General features: G+C 36.9%; 1 protein-coding gene across 2 annotated transcripts in view; it reads left to right on the top strand.

The window, feature by feature from the left end:
• Positions 1 to 19,029, top strand: part of LOC126354687 (trehalase-like) — a 256,451-nt gene that overhangs the window by 202,528 nt on the left and 34,894 nt on the right. Inside the window, exons 8-10 of one of the 2 annotated variants that reach the window (XM_050004495.1) lie at positions 6,778 to 6,926; positions 13,581 to 13,703; positions 17,689 to 17,813. In XM_050004495.1, the coding sequence (XP_049860452.1) occupies positions 6,778 to 6,926; positions 13,581 to 13,703; positions 17,689 to 17,813 (397 nt within the window). The remainder of the gene's footprint in view (positions 1 to 6,777; positions 6,927 to 13,580; positions 13,704 to 17,688; positions 17,814 to 19,029) is intronic. The other variant, XM_050004503.1, reaches the window with a different exon arrangement.

Below are 19,029 nucleotides of genomic sequence, written 5' to 3'. Positions count from 1 at the left end.
ACTTACGTTAGAAGTTCCTGAAGAAATGTGTCTTCTGCAGGAAGAAGTTTTTAAGATTAAAATTCCACATATTTACACAACATACAACTTGTGGTGCTGCATCCTAGTGGCAAACTGCACAATCACTTGAACTATCAGGCAGCTTGATTGATGCTACCACGTAGCGGGACCAACCAAAACTATTTCAGATACTGCCACCAATTGCTCAACAGAACATGTTTCATTTTATTTTCCTTTTGGGTCAAGAATGACTCTAGGGCCAAAGTAGCCCATGTTCACGGTTCTTGAGAATCTGTTCTCTAATTCTGCTATCAGAAACATTGTATGTGATCACATCACACATCATCATGCCACTATAAGAGGTGCCACAACCACACTTGAATTTACACTTCCTAGTGAGGCCCTGTAAGTTAGTGTATCATTGATGGTACATCTGTTCTGGCCTTTTCTTAAGGCAAAAGAACTGAAATCTGGCTGCCATGACCTCAATCTGCTGTTCATAATACTGTCTTAATGCACTTACTACTTCATCATAGGAGAGTGCATTGGGAAACGACATATGGAAGAGTTTTTTAATTAAGTGAAACACAGGCATTCTCATGACAGACAGAAAATAATGAGATTTCACAGACCCTCAAGTCGATGGAATTGACAGTGGGCCTGGAACTGGCTAGATGTTTGAGCCATTCTCTTCTTTTTCATTGAAGTGCTGAAACAGTGCATTGCTCTTTGGTGGCACTTGTTGGTTGGGTTGGTTCGTCGGTTGGGTAGATGATGCAACTTGTGCGCCAAGTTGTTGCTGTACAGTAGACAGCAATGTGGCGATTTGCTGATTGTAAAACTGAAAAATCTGATTTAGTTCCAGAACAGGAGCAGTCTGCAGCTGAGGCACAGGGGCAGGGTAAGGAGGGGGCAGGGTAGCCATTCCAACACTAACAAATATAGCAAAATATGAAAAGACAAATAGAAAAGCAATGTGCAAACCCTCTGAAAAGAGAAATAGATTAGGTCTGCAGCTCTTCTCCTATAACATGCTCTCCTCCTATAACAAGTAACAACAAGAGCAAATGAGCGAATAGAATCAACAACAGACCCTTGCAGTAACCTAGAACACATGAAAAGCAAACGAAACTTGTTCATCAGACTTGTCACCACTTGTGGCTATGCCCTCTTGTAATGTTTTGTGGTTTCTGGCTGGATGAGGAGAGAGTGGTGGGTAGCCAGTTTCCTCTTAGTACTACACAAAATGCATGCATAGTTAAAACACTCTTTGTTACAGGAACCAATTGAGTGCTTAATTCAGTTATGTCCAGTCTGAAGTACTGTACTAATTCCTGAATCTTGTCCATGTCCATATCACAACTATATGCAATGACTAATGTTCCCTTAGAGCTAGCTAAGGTGTGAAGTGACAACTATCACTGTGGAAGACTAGAGCACAGCGCGACACACTGAGGTGCAATGTGAACTGAGTCCTGGTGCAACATACTGAGGTACTGATAATTAGAGACTCAGTCAGCTCAGTCAGCAGCAGCGACCTATATGCACACTGCCCGGGGGGCATTAACAGCGTGTAGCCTGGTGCTGTGTCTTGGTCTTCACTTGTCATAGGCATGCCTAGTTCAGCTCTACTACATAATGTTTCCTAGTGCCAAACAGTGTGCTGGAGAAGGTGTACACCAACACATTTAGGACATGGGGAAAGTTCAGAAAAGTCACCCAGAATCTCAGGTCAGGGGAGACTTACTGGACAGGATAAGAAGGAAAGAGCCTTTCCTTCTCATTCCATCTGGTAAGTCTCCCCTGACCTGGGGTTCTGGACGACCTTTCTGAACTCTCCCCATGGCCTAAATCTCACTTGTCCTTTTCCTTCACATCTATTCCTTCCTGTTTAACCCTTCTGCCAAAAGAAAGGGCCACTGGCTCCAAAAGCTTGCAAATTTGAACCCTCAATTTCTCTGAGTGAATACCCACCAATTAGTTGTCTTCCTAATTTGAGACAAAAGATCAACTGATCTGTCATTTTCCATTCTGATACAATACATGTGAGTTAATAACAGCCAAATCAACAACAAAACAAAGTAGTGTGTACAACTATTTTACATATTGTCTGCCTCTCAAGTATTTTTCCCATAGTTGATCAAACATGTCTCTATAATGGCATACTATTTCCAGACAAGACACAGTTGTCTTAGAGCCATCTTTCATTTTTCTGGTAATAAATTTGACATGTTTTTGATTGTAAGTAGAAAGCAGACAAATTGTTTTGTTGTCCTGTCTTTTCACAGCAACCACAACATACCATAAAGAGAAATGAAACTCTCTACATTTGATAACACTATTTTTTGTGGTAATATTCTGATGATCCTCTCCTGTTTCCTCTTAAAGTTCCAAAGCTATAAAGGCCATTGTTCCTCAGTCCTTCCATCATCTTGAAAGTTGTAAAAAAAAAGAAACAATGAATCTCACTGTGTCAAAAAGTGGTTGCCACAGCTCCAGCACTAATAACTCACACACCTGGTAATTCTTGAAATCTTGTATTAAGGTGCTGAATATAGGGGTGTACATTTGAAATAAAACACTATTGGAACAGTGAGATGCCAGATTTTATAGCCCTTTTTATAGGCTTCTTGAGCATATATTGTTTGAGGGATGTGCATTGCCTGAATGCCACCATTGATTTGTCAACTGCAAGATGGCCCACATGCTATCAAACAGATTTTGTTCAGTGCTGCAATAAAGTTTGTCATACATTTAATTAGTTCTTTTGTCAAGAATAATACTATTGTCATTGCAATGCTGGTTCTGTATGATTTTCTTGTATTTTGACAGTATCATGATATTTGATATTAAAATCTTCAGCATTCAGTCTGAAGTCCAGTAATAGTCAGCTGCCAATAGACGAAGGATACCAGTTACCATGAGCATGCTTCTGAACACCTTCAGTGCAGGAATGGTTCTTCTTTCCATCTGACATAATTCTTATGAGCGGCATATAAATTTGTTTGCAAACATACATGCTCCACAATGTTTCTGAAAAAGTTTTTCAAAATAAACACATTCATTGTCTTATTAGTGAAATCTACCTTAGGCTTTTTAAGTACTTACAGAGCATCAAAGTGTCTGCATGTTGTATCATCACCCCAATCATTATCATAATCACTTTCATTTCAACCTACTACCTCTTTGGTGTTTATAACAGATGAGTTATGTTCAGCCCTTTCATCAGAGTTCTCTTCATCAAAAATTTAAGTCTGCTATCAGTGTTACATGTGAACATCTGAACTGCCATCTAGTGTTGGATTGTCTGACCAGACAGGTGGCGTACAGCTTCCAGATGATTTTGTTGTGAAAGTATTGTCCGTTCTAGATTATCAGCTTCAACTTCTCTGTCTTCAAGGGCATCTATGAGAAAAGATGATCCAATATCTATTTGTCTTTTACTATCTGGAAAATAATGACAGCTCATTAACAGTAAGCTATAACTGTATTATTTTCAGTCCAAATTAACAAAGAGGAATAGAAAAGGATCCACTTACATTTCAAATCTACAAATAATTATATAAATAAAGTGTTCTGGGACACATGTGTCCTACTAATTTCATTTCACATACAAAGTAACACAGTTTTGAGTACACTTGCCAGTGTATTTGTACTAAAATGATTAATAACTTAAGAAGAAGAAGAATTACTTACTTCAGACATCTTTGGAAAGTGAGAAAGGATAAAAATTGATACAGAACTTGATACAGTGAGGTTGCAGCAGCCTTATGGGCCTGCTAGTCAACTTGAGTAGTCACAGACTTCTCTGATATTAGACTTCTCTGTCCCCAATTTTTCTCACATTTGGTACAGTCATCTCTAGACAGGAGAACCATCCAGAGGTGGGTAATATATGTCTTGACACTCAAGTCAATAGTCAAAGTTAATGAGACATATATGACCTTTCAACCACAAAAGGGTTAGAGCATCTGCTATTGTCATTTCTCCAATAAACAGCTGCTGCATGTCGTTGTGTAGTGACCAACAGAAGTTTCTCAACATAACTTATTTCAGCAGCCCTTATACTGTCTTTCCAGGACTTTGATGTCTCGGTGAAAAATGTTCACCATGTTCTTTGCAATATCATCCACATTTTAGGGAAAAAGTTGAAGGTAATTGTTCAAAATGCGAATATTGAGGCCCATTGAGGAGTCTAGCTTCCTTAACTTTTCCAACATATAGGCCACAACAGAAACACAATGCAGGTAATTTGTGTTGTTTGATAACTTAGTGGCAACCTCCTTTATTATATCAAAGTCTTCCACTCAATTACAGTAAGTTTTGATTCAAAGTTGAAATCAACGATCATTTTCAAACATCAGATCCAACAAATTCATGTTCTTTTGATTTCACGTCCAGTAGCTAAGGAAACTCACACAGAGTAACCTGAAATGTTCTCCAACTTCGTGTTAGACTTTCACAGGCTGCTTTATGGATCCCAACTTAATACTTAGAAGTATGACAAAAATAGAATTTTTTTCCATATTTATGAGGCTCTTGTGCAAAGAGACAAAAAGGCACAGAACTTGCCACTGTATGTACTAAACAATGCAACAAATTTCAACTAAATTTCAACTTCACATCTTGAGAGAGAAAATGGCATCTTCACTGCCACAGTTTTATCTCCAAAGATGTTGGAGACAAAACATTAAGGAACAGCTTTCTATATCAAACACAGACTCACTGTCTGTAAAATTTAATTGAAGTATACATAATTAAAATTGATAAAAATATTTTTATATTGTGCAGTAAATGTAAGAAATGGATGATATGCCTTTTTGTTATCATATTCATTCAACACAATAAACACTAGAAAAATTAGCTATTTCATGAAAATGGCTTTTTGTCATTGCCCTGTGCAGCTCATCCATATAATCTATATCGTTTGTTACTGTTAAAACTGTGTATGGAAATGTGAGATCTACTGTTTATAGCACATCTCCTTAGTCCTGCTGTGCTGGTGAGGGGGTCTGTGAACATGATACCTCTCATGCATGCTAGCTGAATGATACATGATGGTCCCAGCAGTGGCTAGATAACATTCATGATCAGTGGCAGCTTCATCTTCAGGGTTTGACCAATAAACAATATCTACCCACCGTCTCCCAGTAATGAGTGTACATATAACATGCATCACAGCGAGGAACACAAATTTTTTTGAGTTGCTCTAGAAGAGGGAAGAGGTGTGGCAATAGTGAAAGTGTTCCAGTGAACTGCTTTAGTTGGAGTCATGAATGATAACATATGAGTTTAGGCTTGTTCTATAAATCTATGTCACACATCCTCCAATAGCTAATGAGCATTCAGAAGTGTTCGGAGAACTCTGCTGTAAATGTCATAGCTAATGTGAGCATTAAACAGTATCATAGAAAGTTGTTTAGTGAATTTCTACTCCATTTGTTGTGAGTTGTCATTGCCGATGGTGGTGCTAAGTGATAAATTCTGCATAACCAAGAGAGAGACATAATTTGCAGGATACATGCTTTCTTCAAACAGAAAGCATGCGCATGTCCATACCTCAACTGTCACTTGGGATCGCCAACAATGCAATCGCCATCTATGCCTTGAAATTCGTGAACCACCTTCATTCATGGATCCAACTATAGCTGTCCTCCAGATCTGGCTGGGTCATGGTCTTCAGGGTTGATTTTAGTGATTTTGCGGCATGCAAGAGAGGATGATCAAATGTAATAATCTATGCTTGAGAAATGGTCTTGCAAAATCAAGGTGCAGTCCCTTTCAAGATCACCAGGATCTGGCCATAATCGGAGCTGGTTTTAACCACAAGCAACACAAGCTGCTGCTTGTGGCACCAAGGTGAGTGAAGTATATGGCAGGTAGTAACAGAAATTAAAATGAGTGAATGTCTGTGAAGGAAAGGGGTGGAAGGGAAGAGGGGGCAGAGAGGAGTGCCAAATGATAAGTCAATTGTGTAGAAAAATGTTCTCAAACTGGCCCAGACTAGAGTGTAAAAGCTATGGGAATGCCACATGATGTGTTGCACACTTTAGGCACACCCTGGCAAAGTTTTCAATATTTATGTCAATTTATGGCCAGTATACTGTATTTCTGGCTGGAAACTGAATCCTGGTCTTCCATTTGTGGGTGTGGAAGGAAACGCCAAGATCTTTTCATTAAGGGTCAGAGGTATGGCCATGCAGTTCTTTGTGTATTTGGTGCCATGAAGTGGAATATCATTGACTGGTGTTGACCAGTTCTGGAGGTTTTATTTAGAAAAAAATTCTTGACCCATCCAGTTGCAGGGCGACCTACAGTTTGAGAAGGAATCCATGAAACAACTTCACATTTTCCACTCAAACAAAGCATGGCCAGAACAGAATGAAGCAATTACAGGAAAACTCGTAGTCAAGTAAGGACTGAACTTCTACTTTTTGGATTTTTAATCTCACACATATTCATTCAATATGCATATATAGCAATAAACAAGCTCAGAAATTCAGTACTGGTTGCTTTTCTACTAGTAATGTAAGATACTTATTTACAGGTTTTAAAGTGTCCAGCATACTACTGGAAGCATGTTTGTAAATATGATTACACCTGTCTAAAGCCATCATTCTTTGCAGTGTAAGCTGTGGAAATAGTTCACCATAACAGCATTTCTGTGATAATGTATGTTTTTGACTCATTCCACATTCCAGGAGGATCTCACCGATGATGACACTGAACATGCTGTTTCATTTCCTGATGTATTTATCACTATTTTTGCCTCTCCAGAATTGATGCTGCAAAACATATTTGGCCAACTGACTTGGCATTGATACTTGACAAACTGAAGAACCTGAATACAGAACATGGATTTCCTGAAAGACAGAAGCCATTCATATATCAGGAGGTTATTGATCTCAGTGCACCATTGTACCGTGGTATGTAATGCTCTGACTAAACCAGTGGTACTGTTAAAGAAGAGAAAGATGGAATAAATATAGATCATTTAAAGCACAGACGAATATTCAGAAGGTAAAGGCTACCTGGTTTTAAGAAAAGTAGCAATATTATGAAAAGGAAAGTTGCCACCCACAATATTGTGGGGAGAGGCAACTGGGTGGGGATAAGGTGGAGGCTGCGATGGGGAGGGAGAGGGATAGCAGGGTAGGAGTGGGGGACAGTAAAGTGCTGCTGAGAGAGTGTGTAGGGACAAGGTGGGGAGAAGGTAGGGCAGTTAGGTACAGTCGGCAGGCTAGACAGAGGGAGGGGCAGAGAGGTGGAGTAGCAGAAAAGGAGAGAAGTAAAAGGTGGTGTGCATTGGTGGAACAGAGAGCTGTGTGGTGCTGGATGGGAACAGAGAAGGGGCTATGTGGGTTAAGGCTACAACTAATGAAGGCTGAGGCCAGGAAGGTTACGTGAAAGTAGGATATATTGCAAGGAGAGTTCCCACCTGTGCAACTCAGAAAAGCTGTTGTTGGTGGGAAGGATACAGATAGCACAGGCTGTGAAGCAGTCATTGAAATGAAGAATGTGATTTTGGGTGGTGTGCTCAGCAGTAGGGGGCCCAGTTGTTTCTTGGCCACAGTTTGTCTGTGGCCATACATGCAGACAGATAGCTTGTTGGTTGTCATTCCCATGTGGAGTGCAGCACAGTTGTTGCAGATTAGCTTGTAGATCACATGACTGATTTCACAGATAGTCCTGTCTTTTGTGGGATGGGGGGTGATTGTGACTGGACTTTAGTAGGTGATAGTGGGAGGATGTAGGGGACAGGTCTAGCACCTAGGTCTATTACAGGGATATGAGCCATGAGGCAAGGGGTTGGGATCAGGGGGGAGTACTACCGTGGAAGGGGTTGGAAGGATAGTGGATAGGACATTTCTCATTTCATGATATGACAAAAGGTAGTCAAAAGCCTGGCAGGGAATGTAACTCAGTTGCCACAGTGTTACATTCCATCCTGAATTTTCCATTGTTTTGTTTTAAGAAAAGATTTAATAAAATTTTGTATTTAAATTCAGTGTAGAACTGTATACTACACCAATATTGTAAATAATTAGAGTTATCATTCAGACAGCTGTCATAATGCATCAAGAGGTCTTGCATTTGCTCACAAAGGTAGGTACATCACTATGAAACTATTCATAAATTTTAAATGTATTGTTTATAGCTCACTGTAAATACAAACTACTTTTCAGGTACATAAAACATGCTAAAGAGGATTACTAACATAGGGTTTCTCTCATGAAGTTAGCTTTACCAATATGCCACAGTATTTGCTTTTGATTGAAATTTATTTATGCTCTAGTCAATGCAGCATGATTTAACATGATTCTATGATAGCAAGTACGAGAACATACTGGCATCTGTTTACCAGCAGACTCTTAATTTTAATCAGGCCATTCTGCATGCCTTGTAGGTGTTTTGTGAAATACATTTGCTCACTACTGGAGTCGCTTTGTACATAAAATGTTTATTCACTTGTCACAGTGTCTTTTAGCTACATCCCATTCATATGTACACTCAGTGCTTAGCTATGGCATTCTTTTTTGGGAAACAAATGCACAAAGTATGAACACAGTTTTCAAATTCCAGAAAAAAGCCATAAGAATAATAACCAAAAATTGTAGTCAAGCCCATTGTAAAGATTTGTTGAAAACACTGGGGATTTTAACTGGTCTATGTGAATACATTTACCAGTCCAGCTCTGTCCATGACTGTGGAAAAAGAGCTAGATTCAGCTTACATTTACCACGAAAAAATAAACATAAAATTCAAAACAGCATTTCCTACCAACGAATAAAACTGTACAATAAATTAGCAAAAGAGATTAAAGAAATTTCAAAAATATACTTATTTAAAAAGGCAGCTAATATGCACCTGTTATGCAATGCATTTTTACATTGAAGGATTACTTAGACAAAACAGAGTAGGGGTTTGGCAAAAAAGATGTTATACAAATAAATAATAATAATGATTATGAAACATCCAACATTCCACATAACACCTTCACACTATGTTTTTTTCCATCTTTTTTTTTTCTTTTTCTAGAAAAACGTACCACCAAAGCTATGCATGGCAAAATACTAACACCTCTTCCTCTTTCTGAGCTCAATATCTCACTCATTATAGAGGGATGCTCACTCAGTTTTTGTTTTTCAGGATAGCAAATGGGAAGTTCCAGTACAGAACATGGTCCACAGATAACCATTGTGTGAGTGTACGTGTGTGTGTGTGTGTGTGTGTGTGTGTGTGTGTGTGTGTGTGTGTGTGTGTGTGTGTAGTGAGTGAAGTGTTATGAAACAATGTGTGTATAGTGTGTGCAGTGAGTGATAGTGAGATATAAGTGAACAGTGTGGCATTACATTATTTAATAAGTTATTTGTAAAAAAAAAGAATAAATCTAATGGTTGTCTCTAACAAGAAGTCTGTAAATTATATGTGTACGAATTAGCTTATTTTAAATTAGTCTAAACTTGTAAATACTTTAACATGTCCTATATCCTTGTAAAGAGAGATCTACAGATGAGTAAAGCTACTACTACTACTACTACTACTACTACTACTACTACTATTACTACCACTACAGCTATTCCTCACTACATTGCATGAGGAATATTTTTCAGTGAAATTTTCTTCCTTCGATATCACTCAACATTTTTTTTTCTTCTGTCCTTATTCAGTTTGCTTCTCAGATTAAGATGCAATTATATAAACTTTCAAAATGAAGTCTATATCTTAGTTATATTGATGTTATGTTTAGTGTTATCACAAAAGATCTAAGAAATGATACAAGTCTTACTGCTACTCTCAGTTCTGTTTATGAGCATAGACTGTGCACTACACTCAATTCTGATAACTATATTCTCTAAGGATGAAATTTTTATGCTTATTTCTCACTTTACCCCAAGAAACAGGAACGTTAAAATTTCTTGAACTTTTGTTGTTCCTCTCTACTACAAATATGTCACTTTTTTTCATTAATACATGTTTTTCAACTGCCTTCATGTGGACTGGATGAGAAATTTTTAACTCTCATCGTTTATTGACAGAAAAAGCTAATAAACAATTCTTCAGCAGGAAGGTCAGGAAATGTATTTCCAATGATACTCAAGTGAAATGAAAAACAGCATATGTCATAAATCAATAAAAAAGGAAAACAGTTAAAAAATGTTATTGACTTAGCATACCATAGTTCTTTAAAGCTTTTGAGACTGAAACCAAGAACTGTTTCATTTTTATTAGACAAAAGTCATATGAACATTCTGACAAAAGATCTAGGCTCCAATGCCTTATCTACAGTACCATTACAGAAACTTCCCTTCCCTTGTTCTATAAGATCTCTGTGAGTATTCCACATGCCTGTATGCTTTGATTGTTGTGTGCTCTTTTGATTTAGTGGTACATCAATTTTATAAAGCTTCCAACAAGTGAATTATGTCAGTTTATACATGCTTCGTACATTCACAATAACAACCAAAAAACTTATTTACTTGTCACCTTTCTCCCAAATATAATTTACTGTCACTCCCACTTTTCATTTACCATATTAACTAGGATTTAATAACAATAACATATAAAATGTTCTAATATAATTACAGTAGCTTGCTTATGTTAATGCTCAGTGAAATGGTTTGTCATAACTTTACAAGAATACTAATACAGACCAAAATGGAAAAACTTTTTGCTGAAAATACCTTATTCTTATGCTTGTTGGTTTGGAAATCCAAATATGATTCTTAAGAAACTGTATCACCCACCATTTCTTCACATTTTATAGATAAATTTATTAAATTAAGCAATTTTAAAGAATTTAACAGCTTTTATATTGTTAAAATAATTTAAAAAGGAGTTGTAAGGAATGTAGATGACATTGGTAGCACTGCTGAAAAACTTTTCTGTCAAAAAAAGTTCAATTTTATTTTTGTGTTAACAGATGGTGTTTTCTTTACTGTCAATCTAACCTCACCTTCATGTTTCCTGTACATGTGCTCAGTACAATGTCTAATCATGGTTGTAAAAACTCTCCTGACAATTTTTGTTATATCTGTGATGAATTTGTGATTAAAAACACCAAAGAAACATTACAGACTTTGTGCAAAAGGTTTATTTATCATACTTTGGATCCAAACTTGATGATCAGGATAAATCTTGGGTGCCGCATAAGGTATGTTATGTGTGTGTTGAAGGTCTGACAAAATGGTCCAAAAAGGAGAAAAAAAGCTTTTAGATTTGCTGTTCCTATGAAATGGAGGGAGCCAAGAAATCCTTCTGATGATCGCTACTTTTGCAGTGTTATTACTGGTCATCATTCGAAAAACAAGAAGGTAATAAGCTCCCCTAACCTTCTGTCCACCATCTGACCAGTATGGCATGGTATAGATTTTCCAGTTCATGAACCACCAGATGATTTAAATTCTATTCGAATAGAAGTATTTTCTGATGTACAATCTGATTTACATGAACCAGATGATGAGGAATTCCATTGTAATACAGAAAGTCTACAGTCCAAATGGTTTACTCAGACTGAGCTTAACAATTTGGTTAGGGATCTGGGCTTAACGAAAGAAAAAGCTGAATTGGTTGGCTCTAGATAAAAAGAAAAGAATTTATTGGCAGTTGGAACCAGCATATACATGTATAGAAAGAAAGAGCAGCAATTTTCCAAGTTTTATCAACAAGACAGTGATTTAGTGTACTGCTCAGACATTCCCAATCTGGTGAAAGAGTTTGGTGTCGAATACAGAAAGGAAGACCAGAGGCTGTTTACTGATTCATCCAAAACTAGTTTAAAGGGTATTTTATTACACAATGGTAACATGTATGCACCTAAACCTGTTGGACATTCTGCGCATAGGAAAGAAAGCTATGAGGTGATCTAAAAGTAACATGTATGCTCCTTGGTCAGCAAGGTGGCTTTACCAAATTTCCATGTGACAGTAGGGCTAGGGATCAACACTTGCGCAGAAAGAACTGGCCTGTAAGGGAGTCTTTAAAACCTGGCGAGAAGAACTTTCTACACAAGAACCTTGTAGATCTAAAAAACATGCTCCTACCACTTGTACATATAAAGTAAGGCCTAATGAAACAGTTTGTAAAGTCTTTGCCTGAAGATGGACATCTACCAAAAGTTTCCACATGTTTCAGAAGCTAAACTAAAAGAAGGCGTCTCTGTCAGACCTGACTTTAGAAAATTGATATTTGATGTTAACTTTGCATCCAAAATGACCTTAAATGAGAAATAAGCATGGGTATCATTCAAGCAAGTTGTTACAAAGTTCTTAGGATGTGAAAAAGACCCAGAATATTTTTCTATTATAGCTACAATGCTAAAGAAGTTTAAAACTTCAGGACGTTTAATGAGCCTGAAAGTTCACTTTTTGAACAGTCACCTTGATTACTTCCCGGACAATATGGGAGATGTTAGTGAGGAGCAAGGAGAGCATTTTCACGAGGACATCAAAGTGATGGAAAAACGCTACCAAGGTTGCTGGAAAACTAACATGATGGGGGCTACCATTGGTCACTTCACCGAGAAGTTCAGCAAGTGACTAATCATAGAAAAAGCTGCACAAGAAGCTTCAAAGAAAAAAAAGAGGAAGAAAATACAAACCAATTCCAGCTGACAAGTGAAACCTCTATTAACACTTATCATTGTTCTAAGTAGCTTGCTGACAAGTGAAACCTCTATTAACACTTATCATTGTTCTAAGTAGCTTGCTGTAAATACAAACCATGCTTATGTTGCAACGAAGCATTTCATTAATTTCCCTGTTTACCGTATAGCATAGGATTTTTATGCTACATAGTAAAAAGAATATTGCTCAAAAACTATGGGTGATACTAAAACACTAAGGCTAGATTTGGATTCAGCTCATAACAATCTATAAAGATCAGCTATCAAAGAAAAAAAGCTTTTTTTTTTTAAAAAAAAAAAAAAAGAAATCCTTGGCTTGTGTAATTTACACAATCCAGAATCAAAGTGTGCAGTATGTCACTGCACCTCATTATGCCCTACAATTGTGGACTCTAGTCTTCCAAACTAAGGCTACATAACTGGGTGACTAAGAGGAATGCTGCTTCTTTTAGTTGTTTTCGCAGACATTTGGTAAGTAAGGTTTTCTGTTACTTTTGTCTTGTGGTGAGTCTTTTCCTTTTTGTCGTCCCTTACTCATCTTTCTATGACAGCCTGTGAAATGTGCCTTTACCTGGTTGGAATGTTAATGGTCAGGCTGGAAACTCATCCCTTTGAGTAGGTCATCACACAAGCAAATTAAAAGTGTTCTGTAAGTTACAGAATTTCTTAGCATTTTTGACGCTAGTTGTTTTAATGCTACTTTATTCTCCAAAAATTATCTGCAAAATTTGAAAGCTGGTGTATATAAATGTTTCCAATAACCTCTTGTGGTGGTTTGGGGGGGGGGGGGGGGGGAGGGGGGAAGAGGTCATGATCACTGTGTAATTCCATGTATTTGTATGACACCGGCCATCATTAAAAGTAACTATGTACTAATAGAATCTCTTTCTGTACTATAACCACATCTAAAAGATAAGTAGCTGATAAATTTTTAATTTGGTTACATGATTTGTAGGCTGGGAATCTGTAAAGAAAACAGAGTACATCAGCCTTGGAAGAGTGACAGAGTTCAAGTACGGAGGAGAAATAAGCAAAACATTTAGAAGACAGAATGCACTGAAGTGGTACAAGACATTTGGTAAGAAACAAATAAGAATTAACACAAAACATGATTGCATCAGATAACTGTTAAGTAAATATAATTCCCTTAACTCCAACAAAGAGTGGACATATGGAAGTTTTCATTAATGCACACCTGGTTGTAATTACTTTCAGCCTTCAGACAGGAACAGTTCTGTAAATTCTTTACAGGCTCTAATAATTGTATTCTTTGGCACTTCAAAGCTTTCTCACAAAAACACTTGTGTAAATACTATTCCTATCATGATATCATGGTAGCATAATGAAATGTGAAAATTATAGCTGCTAACATACACTACAAGTATTTTCTAAACAATGTCGAAATTTCCCAAATTCTTAGCCCTTGAGGCAGCTGAGGCAGCTGACGTATTGTAAATCCCTGCCGTAGCAGCAGCAGACAGCACTTGTGCAACATGGCATCCGTATATCCTTAATTGACAGCGTATCAGTAAGCGAATAACACGGTGCAACATGATCGTAATTAGTAAAATGAATTTCAGTTTCTGTTGATTGTGTCTCTGATACAACTGTTCACAGTTACTATTCAGCTCAATTTGCAACTCACTTAATATCCATAATGATTAGTAGTTGCCTTTGTGATATCACTATGTTTTAACAATATACCATAGATAAAACTGAATTATCATTCTCTGTGATTTCTTCACATATGCTTGTTAATAGCATCTGTCCTGTGCAGGTGCCAAAGTTTCACAGCAATGTGGAATCTAACTGAAGTTTTAAAGGTAAAATATGAAGCAAGTGGCACACATTCGAGATCACCTACTTCTCCTGCAGACCTACATATGCACCATTTATCAGTTTTCTTGGATATTCATTCCAATGAGGTTGACATTTCATTAGAAATTGTGGAAACGCTGGAAGGAACAGGAAATAACATGGACAACTCCATGAATTGTGGTTCAAATGATGATTGTTGAGCTACTTAAAAGTCCAGATAAAAATTGAGAACTTTCAAAGTCCGAGAAAATATGTGCAGTAGTAGCTTTCAGTGACTAAGGCAAGGCTTTAAATTTTTTGCTAAAACATGAAGGAGAAAAGGCATAAACTTAAGGAGTGTCAAAAGTCAGTTTCATTTTGTAGGATCTGAACATGAATTGTATAAATGGAAGAAAGATTTACATGAAATATGAACAAATGAAACTTACAAAAGTATGAAAGAAAAATTATTTAAATATTTAGAACTGCTTGTGAAAATCAATGCACCATTGTTAAGGGAGATCTACAAGACTGGGTGTTCTGAACTGCAAGTGCGATGAACATTATGGGATATCCTGGCTTCTTTGACCTCATTAAATAGATTCAGAAAATTTTATGGAAAAGGAAGTTGCAAAATTATAAAATTTATCTCAAGTAAACGTGAAGAGATGTCAGTAAAAGGGCAATACTAAAGGAAAGTTCATAGCTGACATGAAGACAAGGCTTGTTTTTCTCTCCTACAAGCTGTATATAAAGCCAGTCAGGTATCATGCAATCTACATTTATCATTTTGAGTAAAAAAAAAGACAGAGTTGCTTGTGCAGCCGATGAATGCTATGACACATTACTATACAACAATGCCAGTGATAAGTTACATTTCTGCAACTTTATTGCTGTCTTCAGGAACATCAGGGCAAATTAGGACCAAAAGTTTAAAAAAGGGACTGTTTACTAGCAGAAATCTTGTACTTGATGTCGCAAAATCTGGAAAAATGCGATAGAATAATTTTCATTGTTATGTCTGAAACATCTTCTTACCATTTGCTAAGAATATTTCATTGCTTTTGTTGGACTCTTGGACTGTATATAACAACAACTTTAGGATGATGATGAGGAGCCTGTTAATATAATTCAGATTCAGTGTGGAACTAACAGTGTGATTCAGCCTCTCGATAACAAGATTTTCAATAGTGTAAAGTGTTTTTCAGATAACTGTCGGACAATATAATTTCCTATAGCTCTATGTCATTTCAGGTTTATCAGCAGAATGGTGTTATTAAACTCCAGTCATTTCTGCATTGTCAATCTGCATCATCACATTTTACAAATTGGAACAAGTATACCCAGTTCACAGCCCAATATGCAGAACAATGGCCAAAACCAGTTCTTACTTCATTCAAGTTCTTTTCATTTATTGGCTTGCAACATGCTCCATTACAATATTTGTAATACTACATGTATGTATTGTGTCTGTGGAATGCAGTGTAATGTTTGTGTTGTATGATGGTGAGAGAAGGGAAAGAGTGAAACCCAATGTCAGTACATAGCCTATTCCTCACAAATAGAACCATCAATAGTCTCACATGTCCTCACTTCATGAGACACTGTGGAGAGGTTTGGTATTGAAACAAGGATGTTGGCACAGACTTTACGTCAACATGCTCTCCCCCTTGCCTATCAAACACTGGCAGTGAAAATTGTATCCACTACCAGGATTTGTACTGGCTTAACCTTAGGTCAAGTGCCACTGCACAAGCATACATTAGCGACCTCAACCACAGAGATGGGTACTCAATTCCAGCTCTGTCTAGATAAAGCTAGTAATTACTGTTAAGTGTCTGAATGCATTAATTTCTCTTTTATCAGGTGTAAGGAAAATGTTTGTTTTTGTCATTCAGTAACACTTCATATTTTTATGACGTCTGCAGGGAATAAATGGGTAACTATTTCATTGTTAAAAATATACATTATTTAAAAATTATCATAAGGACTGTGCTACAGGAATTGTTATAAAACATTTAATGTCAACAAATGAAAGACCCAGTTGATGGATGTCATCTGTAATGTAACATCATACACTGCTTTGATTTTTTTTCCCTCTCTTAGTCACTTGTGTAACAATTGCATCTGAAACAGTTTAGCTGTTGTTATGAGCTGTAAGTTATACAAAAAATTAATAATGCCAAACATTTTTGGGATTATCTGAGTGCTAAAAATGCAAGTTTTTGAACTTTTGCAGTCTGCCCTGTGTGCTGCTACATCCTCTTGTGTTGTCTGGTCTGCTTATTTGCTGATTCTTCCCTAGGTAGAATGGGCTGTTACAGACTGCTGCTACAGGCAATTCTTCATGTGGCAAAAATGAGTAACTTTAATTTTTTTATAATACTTGCAGTGGGCCTTAGAAGTTCAAAATTTAGACAGTGTATTTCTTTCAGTGTAGTCTATCTGTGTGAAAAATATCAGGATAGTTTTCAACCTGTCATAATGGACCATTTCCTTGTGAGTCCTGTAAGTACTACACATGAAATCTATAATCCTGTGCAGTATGTGAATATTATTACTCAATATGTCACCTTTGATTTTTTTTTACCACTGGTCTTTGCACCTTCAAGCAAGAGCTGCTTTTAAGGACCTTAATGATGAATTTCGGTTGATAACATGGATCCAACATTTAATGAACTTGTATGGAGTGAGAGCTATTACTTATTTGGGTTTCACAGACATCATATTTGGAATATGTAAGAACTGAATGACTAGACATAGATGTCAGATGCTGTTTGTTTCGAGCCACATACCCACAGCTATTAGAATTCTTGTCACAATGAAATCCTGAAGTTTGTTTAAAAAAAAATATATTAGCACACAATTAAAGAGATGATCATGATAACTTGACACCTGTTAACTAGAGTTTATATGCAACAAGTTAGGAAACAGAGAATGTTATACAACATACAATGAAGTGGTGCAAACCTTACTGACATTTGTCATTCAAATAGTAACTAAAAAGAAAGAACTGAATGGCAGTGACTTCAAAAAACTTCATTCAAGAAAGCACAGATAATATTCTACCCAAAGTAATATAAATTAGTCTAATTAAGATGTATTTTTTCATCCTGTTCAAATCTGACAAACTAATTTGCATGTGATCATTGTGATTAATAATGTAACTTCTAAAATAGGCTACCACAAATAAAAAAGTATTGCTTTTGCAGTTTTAAAATATTTCCAGTGCAATTGGTACTAAAAGTGTCACCATCTTTCTTCAGGTCCAAAATGGTCATTACTGGACAGTGAGGATGCTATTGTGTTTATTGACAACCACGACAACCAGCGTGGCCATGGTGGAGGGGGCGCTACCATCCTCACCCACAAGTCACGACAACTATACACAGTCAGAACTTTTCTTTATTAGAATAGATACAGTATATTATTGAGCTTTATGTTCCTCTTCCTTCATCTCATAAGCTGTGTAAATGGTGAAAATTTGCCATTTTTATTAAGCATAATGTTTCAACATCATAAATATATGTCCCACATATCTGTACAAGTTCTGTAACAAGCTGCCCCTGAGTTTATATATTTAGAACTGCAATGCATTTGTGCACCACATGGTCATTATAGTCATTTGTTAAGTGTCTCCAGTGGGTTGCCGGTACAAACTATTATCTTAGGGGAGGGGGAGGGGGGGACAAACAAACATGTCTAATGATTTCACAGATTTTGTTTGTGCGTGTGTGTGGGGAGAGGGGGTTACCAAGCAGATCTATTTACTGAATTTTTCAAGGAGACAGAGGACAGGAGAGTAGCGAGGAGACCTATTCACTGATTTCAACTAATATGAATTAGAGATAAATCAGCCAGCAAAATGGAAAAGCAAATATGTAAAATAAGTTCAAAATTTAGGGAAGATGTTTTAGGCAGTCAGTGCTATGTTGTTCTATAAAGACAAACAGTTCATAGTATTAAAACTTGTAAATATGAACCCATCATTACTTTAATTTCAAAAAAGACAGCACATAGTTGTGAAGACATTAGTTCTACTTTTCCCATGGATGGATATGTGTGTGTGTGTGTGTGTGTGTGTGTGTGTGTGTGTGTGTATGTGTGTGTGTGTGTGTGCGCGCGCGAGTATATACCTATCCTTTTTTCCCCCTAAGGTAAGTCTTTCCGCTACCGGGATTGGAATGACTCCTTACCCTCTCCCTTAAAACCCACATCCTTTCATCTTTCCTTTTCCTTCCCTCTTTTCTGACGAAGCAGCCGCTGGTTGCCAAAGCTCGAAATTCTGTGTGTGTGTTTGTGTGTTTTATTCATTGTGTCTGTCTACCGGCGCTTTCCCGCTTGGTAAGTCTTGGAATCTTTGTTTTTAATATATTTTTCCCATGTGGAAGTTTCTTTCTATTTTATTTCCCTGAGATCAGTTATTTAGCTAGTTCCGATTTACTGCAAACCACAATATCAGCTACCCATTGATAAAAATTCTGTTATTATTATTACCAATATTTTAGAAATGTTGTGCATCATTTCGTAATGGGACAAATAAAACTGCAATTTCTTTGAAAAAGAAGAAGACATTAATTTTGTTTCTTTTTAGACTAAAAAAATTT

Source organism: Schistocerca gregaria, chromosome 1 (genome assembly GCF_023897955.1).
Source record: "Schistocerca gregaria isolate iqSchGreg1 chromosome 1, iqSchGreg1.2, whole genome shotgun sequence".
Classification (NCBI taxonomy): domain Eukaryota; kingdom Metazoa; phylum Arthropoda; class Insecta; order Orthoptera; family Acrididae; genus Schistocerca; species Schistocerca gregaria.
Note: the sequence above shows the minus strand (reverse complement) of the source record. Positions and strands in the feature narration are given on the sequence as shown.